The sequence below is a fragment of the Poecilia latipinna genome, unplaced genomic scaffold, assembly GCF_001443285.1.
Source record: "Poecilia latipinna isolate Pla-1442-1.1 unplaced genomic scaffold, P_latipinna-1.0 Scaffold1913, whole genome shotgun sequence".
NCBI lineage: Eukaryota > Metazoa > Chordata > Actinopteri > Cyprinodontiformes > Poeciliidae > Poecilia > Poecilia latipinna.
In genome coordinates this window covers 117,291-126,446 of record NW_015114529.1, presented here as the reverse complement: position 1 = coordinate 126,446, position 9,156 = coordinate 117,291, and the positions used below count along the sequence as shown (strand labels likewise).

At 38.7% G+C, this 9,156-nt stretch overlaps 1 protein-coding gene across 1 annotated transcript; it reads left to right on the top strand.

Moving 5' to 3' along the window:
- The first annotated feature begins 218 nt into the window (after nucleotides 1-218).
- On the top strand, nucleotides 219-8,659 carry LOC106935133 (voltage-dependent T-type calcium channel subunit alpha-1H-like). The gene is made up of 9 exons (XM_015015450.1): nucleotides 219-411; nucleotides 671-822; nucleotides 914-1,023; nucleotides 1,116-1,249; nucleotides 1,333-1,391; nucleotides 2,938-3,016; nucleotides 5,951-6,072; nucleotides 6,768-6,926; nucleotides 8,345-8,659. Exons 1-9 carry the CDS (start codon nucleotides 267-269, stop codon nucleotides 8,432-8,434), a joined length of 1,050 nt encoding a protein of 349 aa, XP_014870936.1. The 5' UTR covers nucleotides 219-266; the 3' UTR covers nucleotides 8,435-8,659.
- The last annotated feature ends 497 nt before the right edge of the window (nucleotides 8,660-9,156 follow it).

The window sequence follows — 9,156 nt, the reverse complement described above, 5'->3', positions numbered from 1 at the left end:
ATTTGTAATCCATAGGGGTGGCGCAGAAAATGTTTGGAAACCACTGGGGAGGCGCAGAAGAAAAAGTTTGGGAACCACTGGGTTAAGTCATCCTCAGCCTGAATAAGTTTGTTTTCGAGCAAAGCAATATTCCTACAATTTGTGGTGTTTTTGAGAGAGAAAATGTATTGCACCAACATCAAGCATGCAGGCACAGAGACTCCAGTGGGAGGAACATAGATGTTTTCTGTGTATGTGTTTGTTCTCAGCCTATTCCCAACCACAACATGTGGATGCTTCTCTACTTCATCTCGTTCATCCTGATGAGCTTTATACTGCTTGACATGTTCATTGGGGTGATGGTGGAGACGTTCCACAAATGCCAACGGGAGCAGCGGATAGCTCATAAACCCAAGTCAAGGCCGCCCTCTGGTAAGACTGGTTATGATCTGGCTTGTCTATGGTGAAAACAAACATCTCTACAAGCTAAAGACAAGAATGTCTTTAGCTGATTGCAAATGTAAGAATGTAAGCGAAAACCATGTATGATTTTCCTTCCACATTGCAATTCTACTCTTCTTTGTTGATACAGAAATACACTGAAGTTTGCAGTTGTAAAATTAGCAAATGTGTATACTTTTGTAAGGCACTGCAGGTGTCGTGACGCACGTATCTTTTAAATGTATTCCAGTGGCCGAAGATGAGGCGTTTTTCCTTAAGTATTCCACTACACGTCGAAGAATACATTCCGTGTGTACCAGTCCTGCCCTGGAATACTCCATTACGATCTGCATCTTCCTCAGCACGTTTGTGATGGGAGCAGAACACTTCCAGCAGCCTAAGGTAAACACCCTCACACAGGCTGAAACAGACCGAAAGATTAGCTCGTTTCAGCTCTCGGGCAAGAGATTGAGCAAGTTGTATCTTTGTTCAGTATATATCAGTTCTTTTAGAGTGGGTCTTCTACATCTTAACCCTCTTGCTGGTCATTGAAATCATGCTGAAGCTCGTCGCATTTGGCATTGTGAGGTACCTGAAAGATAGGTAAGAGACCTTCTCTCTCGCTGCTTCTCTTTTCTGCTCTAGTTTTTCCCAAGCCCTGCGGGTCCCTAATCTGTCTTATTGTACGTGTTTAGCTGGAACATGCTGGACATTTTTGTCGTCCTGGTTTCTCTAATCAGCGTTATTGTGGGCCAGGTGAAGTTCCAGGAGAAGATCCCAATCAATATGGGCATCTTCCGTGTGGTGAGAGTCCTCAGACTTGCACAAGGTACAAAACCAAACACCGAGGTGAAATGTGTTGTGGTTAGTCTCGGACTGCGCCTCCTGAGAGTTTCTGTTGTTTCTGTTTAGTTCTCAAGACCACAAAGATCAAAGTTTTGCTCAAAACCATCATCAGGACTCTGTCACAGGTGAAACACACACTGTGGTATCTTGGATTTGAACAAAAAAAAAAATCCTTCTAATATGAAATGTTCCAAAATAAATATTTTTTAATTCCCTACAAAAAGTAGTTTTACACCTTAATAATTTGATCCAAAACAAAATTTAAGAAAGGGAAACCAAAACAAAAGGCTTTCAGAAACGTTTCATAATTTGCTCACCTTTGGTTATAACTCTTAACATAACTCTCAAAGGATGAAGATTTTTCTTTGCATGACTAAAACTGGATGTAGTTGTGATATTGGTGTCCACACATTCTTAAAAAGTCTTAAATTCACATACATATGATGAAGGCCTTAAAATGTCTTAAAGTCATAAAATAAAAATGAAAATTGACCTTAAATACATTAATCACAACTCTTAAATTTTGTCATGACAAAATTATTTAATCTCATATGTGTAGTTTTATGTAGAAGTGGGACTTAAAAGTTTTATCACAATGTTTTGTGGTACTATTGTGATGATGCTAAGAACTGTTTGTTACTGTTTCTTAGGTAATTGAATGGCAGCAATCATAATCTCACAAGCACAAATACTTCTTTTATGCCCATTTGTAAAACACATCTTTAGGACACTAGTGTGATTTGTATCCCTAAAATCCACATAGTAACTGCATATGAGTATATTTTAACATTTATTGATATTTAGTGATACACCGGTATTGAACAAACAGTGAAAATTGTAAATGTAACAGTCCCAACAATATGGACAACTCTAAGGGTTTTAAACATTCATTTGAATTAATTATGACAACAGTAAATCAAAATCTTATGAAAAGAAATTAAGATGAATGGTAAATGCCCGCCCCTGGTTTTAGGACTTATCTGTCAGGAAGAAGTTTAAGTCTATCTAGCTGCTAATGTACTCTTGCTAGCTAGCAAGCTAGCTCCTTTTCATGTATCATGGGTGAAAGACTCGGCACATGTGGAGCGATGAATGACAGTGACAGGCAAAAGTCTTCGCCACTCAGGGTGAAGGCCAACATATGGGACAAAAGTTGAACATTTTTCAATTTTCTTGTGTCGCATAACATTGCCGCATGTTCAAGTCAAGTTCAAACCAGTTACAGTAAAAGCCACAGACTTTGTCCAGTTTTCTGTGTGGCCTGGGGAGTCTTACAAAGACTGCAAAATTATGAGTAAAGCAGAGACGGATTAGGCTAAATCTACAATGGATACGGAAAGTATTCAGACCCCTTTATGTTTTTCACTCTGTTTCATTGCAGCCATTTGCTAAAATCAAAAAAGTTCATACTAATTCTCATTAATGTACACTCGGCATCCCATCTTGACAGAAAAAAAATATATAGAAAGTTTTACAAATTAATCAAAATAGAAAAACTGAAATATCACACATGGTCTATTTGATTTTTACCATGTGTGGAAAATGATGAATAAAATTCCACTGAAATACTGTCTTTGCTATTAAAGGCACCAAACATTGTGTTTTAAATTTCCTGCTTCTGCACTGTGCAAATTTCATGACCTGCACATTTAACCTGCTCTTTGATTTCAGGTCGGAAACATCAGCCTCTTGTTCATGTTTTTCTTCTTCATCTATGCTGCGCTTGGAGTAGAGCTCTTTGGCAACATCGGTTAGTCCCTCTACCACCCACTAAACAAAAAAATGGGCTGCCCAGGAGGTTGGTAATCGGTGTACGGTTCGTTCTTTGGTTTTTCCGTTTCGAAGCAAGATCACAAAACGAAAAATTATTATTAGATAACAGAAACGTTTGTTTCTGTCTTTAAAACCTAAATGAAAATGTGAAATGTTCCAGAGTTGAAATACAACTGTGAAAGACTCACACAGAGAGAAAGTACCTATTAGAAAGTTTATCTGACAACTAAAAATTCTTTGGCGCTTGGACCCCGGCAGAAGATGTGGTGTGATTATCCTGAGGATGAACTGCTCAGGATAAGGACTAGAGATGTCTTACCCCAGGGCTTGGGCACTGGTGGGGGAGAGGATGCCAATGGTCTGTAGGGATAATGAAAAAGTTAAGAGCTGAAGGTGAAGAAGGGTTGGAGGTGGGTTGAAGCTCAACCAAGGAGCAGGCGTAGACAGGAAACAGGGCCTTATGAATGGAGTAACGCCTGGTGATTGGAGGAGATGAGAAGAGGGACAGAGCACAACATAAGGTGGCAGTACAGATGAAATTAAAAAAACAAAAGAAAATATTCGATTGTTTTTTAATATATATATCAATACCAGAAATGACGGAAGTCGCCAAAGAAGATGAGTGTACAGGTGATTATTACGCTTTCTAATCTTAACTGCTTTCTTGTAATATTACATCAGTTTTGCTTAAGGTAGTATCATGGGATGCTGATGAAGTGTGTCGACTCCTTCTAAATAACCACTCCAACTGTGACCAAGGAAGACCAGAATCGACCCCAAAATTGCACCCCAGGCAAGGAGCAACATCAATGGTTTGCTAACAGCTTTTCCTGTGTGTTATTGACCCAGAAATGCTAAAGCAGATCAGTGACTGAGGCCCATTGGAGGCAGTTCATAGTGCATGATGGTGGCCAATCTGAAAGCCTTTATTGGCCTTTTATATTTGAAAAAAAAAAAACAGGGAGTAAAAAATATGGACATGGAGAATATCTGGAAAAATTGGACTTCCAGTTTTTCGTAGAAACGATGCCCAGAAATAAATTCAAATGAATCCTGATACTTCCCTGTTTTGATAATAATTGCAGAAGACGTTTCGTGAACACGTTGTGGACAACTGTACATCGCTCGTTATTGACCCTGTGCAGCTTCGTCGCCTAACCAGGTTGAGACACCATGATGGACCTCGGACGTGAAGGGCGGGACCATTGAACGGAGCGACTGAGATCGTTTTCCCAAGTTGTTGTTGCTTGTGCTACTCCAACTAATTTGTCAGTGGAAGCAGCGCACCTAGTTGCAGCTAACCCATCGATATTTGCAAAAGTTGGAAGCAGCTGTCTGACTTTGACAAGCTTTGCAGGTGTTAACGAGCGCATAGGTTGTTTTGACTTCTGTCATGGCGGAGTGATCCGCTTTCTGAAGAGCGTTGCGTCACCTGCTGAGGATCAACGGCACTGATTGCAAATGGCATTTTATTTTCAGACAAACAAGAGCAGCAAGATGTCTTTTGGGGCGAGAACGTCTGTGCGACTGAATAGCTGACTTTATTTGCAATCATCTGATTTAGGTTATTGATATGTACAATTTAATGTCCACCAATAGTTACTTGCTAAGCTCAAGATGAAGAACTTTTATGACATCGAGGTGATACAGTGACAGTGTGAGCTGCTCACGGCAGATTTTGCTCACCATGGTGTGATAGGAGATCTAATTGGTTTACAGGCTGTTCCAAATTGATATGTAATTGGAAAAATGAACCACAAAGCATCGATGAGTCAGTATTTTTAACTACACCGATTGCCGAGGAGGAACTCTGCAAGGTAGGCACAGATTACTTAGTGCTAGCCAGTGTTAGCTACCACACTGTTTGAAGCCAGAAAAAAGAAAAGCCTACCTTTCAACCAATGCTGCCCTCTTTCCCCGTACTTTGAGTCCTCTTCATTTAAGTTTCTCCACACTGTGCTTCTTTATCGACGAATATTTAAACAAAGTTCCCGGGATGTCCTCACCTTCCAATGTTTACACCCTGTTCAGATGGCGCCGTTCTGTTTGTGATTTGTTTGTCCACAGGAAGCACTAGGTCCAGAAAAGCGGCAGTAAAAATAAAACAGCTGATATCTGCAGCAGATGTCACAAAGCTATGTGTGGGTGTTGAAAAGACCAAAACTGTTTCTAGAGCCAAGTAAAAACTGGAATCCTCCTGTAGATATATGCACTTATAAAATTTTAATCTCAAATATGGTTGGACCATTAAAATATATTTTTTTTGTGTCTTTTTTGTTTAGTTTTGGAATTGTTTTCTCATTTAAGAAAAAAGAAACAAAAAAGAACATGCAAATGTTTGTTTTGTTTTGAAGCGGAGGAACCAAAGAATGAACCTTGCGCAGATTGTTGGAATTGTAAAATTCATGTCATTTTACACATGAAGTTCAGTTTATATCACTTCAGTTCATTTATATTGCACCAATTCACAACAGATATTACCTCTTTGCACTTTACAAGACAAACGCATCCAGTTTCTGTACAGAAACATGTAGTCCGTTTCACAAGCCTCTTGTACAGGCAGATTTAATTACATACAGTCCAACTCCATCCTAGTTATAAGTCAAGTTTAGTTTTATTGCTGTACTTGACGAAAAGCATTTGGTAGCTAAACTACAGGGATAGCTCAGGGTAGGCTAAGCCACTCTAACTTTAAATTGTATTAAAAAGGAAAGTTTTAAGCCTAGTCTTTAAAGTAGACGGTATGTCTGCTTTATGGACTAAAACTGATGACTCTGGACTCTACTAAATGACTCTGATGCTCCTCTCAACCTGACTGAAACTCTTCAAACTGATCATTACTGTGTAAATGCTCACAATAGATTAGACAGGATTTTTTTTGAGGAACTTTGTTTGTCTCTGTGTTGATCAGCATGCTCCATAGACTTCCCTTGCCTCGGCCTGCACCGCCTCAGCGACTTCAACAACTTCATGCTGGCCTTACTGACGCTGTACAAAGTCAGCACAGGAGATAACTGGAGCGGCATCCTGAAGGTACGTATGAACGCCGTGACTTATTAAATAATAACGCGAGAAAACTGGCTTCTCACGGTAAGAAAGAGCCTTTCTCTAGATAACCATCGAGGAAATTTATCAATACATTTCAGATAGTTGGGTCACCCAACTAGAATGAGATCAGCAGCACATGAGTAATGTTTGACGCAGGCAACTCGTCAGTATCCTCCATTCCCATTTGTCGCATATTTGAGACATTGTTAAACTATATTTATGTACATTTATGTTGAAAACGAGTCTATGCAGTTTCTTTTTTTTTTTTTTTTGCACAGTCAAGTTATTTTGGCCTTCCTATTTATATGACTTGATGTTCAAATTTTTAAAAATATATTCAAAAATACTTTATTGATCCCAAAGGAAAACTAAATGTAGTTGTACCGTGTATTAGAGTGATTGTAGATGGTGATGGGAACAACAGTTTGCATTCCAAATTGTGTTCTCCGTGTTGATTTGTGGTTTTGGCACTAAAACATAGTAACGTTGATAAAAAGTGGCATACGCCCATCAACCGTCTAAGAGTTTATCTGTCTGCACAACTGCCAAATGGACACACAGTGGGAGTAGAACATTCCCACTATTGAATTATTAATATGTGTAATGTTTCTGCATTTATTGAATTTTGCTATTTATAACCCTAGAAAATACTAAATAAAGTTGCCATCTCTACCTTGCAGGACACGATGCCAGGGTGCTTGCCTAATGACGAAACGTGTAACCCCTACCTGACCTATGCTTCTCCCATCTTCTTCACCTCCTTCGTCATCACGGTCCAGTTTGTTCTCGTGAACTTGGTGGTGGCAGTAATCATGCAGGCACTGGATGACAGCAAGAAGGTAAAGTTGCCAACTTTGAACAAACATAAACTGTAACCGATCTCTATGCCTAGGCCCTTTGTCCATTTAGTAGTCCCACGTGTGCCTGACCCTCTCATGCATGAACATAGGTGCACTGCAGAAAAGCACAAAACCCTACTAAGTATTTTTGATCTAGTTTCTGTTGCAAATATCCCATCACTTGAAATAAGGCAAAACTTTATATTTCATTAATACTGATCAAAAAGAACCAGGTCAACTAGCAGATTATTTCACTTATAACATTGGGAAAAATGTCTTGTTATAAGTGAAATAATCTGCCAGTGGAACTAGTACTTTTTAAAAAATCAGTTTTAAGGAACTTAAAATAAGTTAGTTTTTCCTTATTTCTAGTGTACTTTTGTGTCTTGGAGGTTATTAAACCTTAATAATTATGGATTATTAAGGCTTAATAAAATGTCGGCTCACAGCTTCAACAGTACTGGGGATTCTTTCTGGAATGTTTAAGAATGTATTTATGGGAACTTTTAACTACTCTTCCATAAGGTCAGACACTGATGTTGGAAAAGAAGCCCAGGCTTGTAATCTTCAATCTAAATCATCCTAAAGATATTCTGTCGGTTGAGGTCAGGACTCTGTGCAGGCCAATCAAATTGCTCCACAGCAAACCCACTCATGCATGTCTTCATGGATCTGTCTGTGCACTGGTGTATCTCCATGTCAGAACAGGAACGGGGCAAACCAAACTGTTCCTACAGATTCGAGAGCATAAATTGTCCTAAGTGTCTCTACATTCTAAAACATTAAGAGTTTGTTTCACTAGAACCAAGTGACTGAGTCTGACTCCTAGGCTGCGTTTACACTGCAGCCTGAAGTGACCCAATTCCAACTATATTTTTTATTTTGACGTAATGTGATCTGTATCTGATGTTTTCATGACAAACTGAACAGCTCAGGTCAGACAGAGTCTTTTCGAATGCGATTCAAATGTGACCTAACATCCAGGTCGCATTCATCCGACCTGAACGTCACTGACACTCAACAAATGTCAATATTCTGCGTCCTCATACGCGCAAGCAGGAAGAAAAACAACAACCATGATGGACTTTAACAGGGATTAAGTTAATATGTCGGCTCCGGTCAGACAACAACTTCAAAATCGTAAGCTACGCTCCGCCGTTGGCATCCATGTTTACTTCCGAGCACTTCTTCTTCTTTATGGCTGTTGGCTCGCTCTCTATGTTTGACGTTACGGCGCCCTCTACGCGCATCCGGGACAATTTATACAATGAAACGTTGTAATTTTACAGCGTTTCTAACAGCCGATAGAATTTACAACAAAACTTCCATTTTGTTGTACTTAAAATATATAAATATATGTTTGATGTCCAACTTTGAAATTTAAACATGGAAACGCTTGATGTTTCTTTCTGTAAAAGGAAGGACATGGGGAAACACAGATGAAAATGATTGTACTTCTCAGCGATCCTTCGGTGCCCGGAGAACACATCGGGGAGGACAGCGACTAAACTCAGAGAAACCGCCATATTCTCTTTGTATTGTTTCAGCATCTGTTTTAATGTTAAAACACAGTTTTAAGGATGTTCTTGCCTTGTTTCTGTATGAACTATACAATGTTTATACTTTTTATGTCCGTTTTTACTCAAGTGTACATAGAGATGTCAAATGTGCTGAAGAATTGTACAAACGCATGTTAAATTATTGAATAAATGTATTTGCCTAATTTTGAAACAGTAATCTATATATTTTTTTAATTACATACATTTTTCATACATATTCATTAAATTGTTTACTGTTTTATTCATAAATGGAATTTTAGATTTTTTTTTGTGATATTGTATAAAATAAGCTGAGGTGGTTCAGTGAAAAGTCAGCAGAATGTTCCAATTTTTTATCCGATTATTCGTCAGAACAGCTGATAGAATAATCATTCACTAAAATAATTGTTACATCTTTGCCCTATGTGTGAAAATAGAGTAAAATAATGCTTACTTTGTGTTTAAATTAGGACCATTTTAAATTGAGACAAGCATCAAAAGAGCGATGATCAAAACTGGAAGGATTATTTAATATTTAGATTATTTTAAACGGCTTTCATGTGCTTCATGGTAAAGTGAAGCACATGAAGCAAATGACTGAATCAGGGCGACGGCATGAGGAAGGGCAGCGCCTGCACATGACAGACCTGCTTTAACTCACCCTGGATTTAAATCATTAGTTTTAACAGATT

Coding starts and splice junctions, on each gene's coding strand:
- LOC106935133 (XM_015015450.1), top strand. CDS start 267: ATGTGGATGCTTCTCTACTTCATCTCGTTCATCCTGATGAGCTTTATA. Junction 823..913: donor AACACTTCCAGCAGCCTAAG/GTAAACACCCTC, acceptor ATCTTTGTTCAG/TATATATCAGTTCTTTTAGA. Junction 3,017..5,950: donor AGAGCTCTTTGGCAACATCG/GTTAGTCCCTCT, acceptor TGTGTTGATCAG/CATGCTCCATAGACTTCCCT.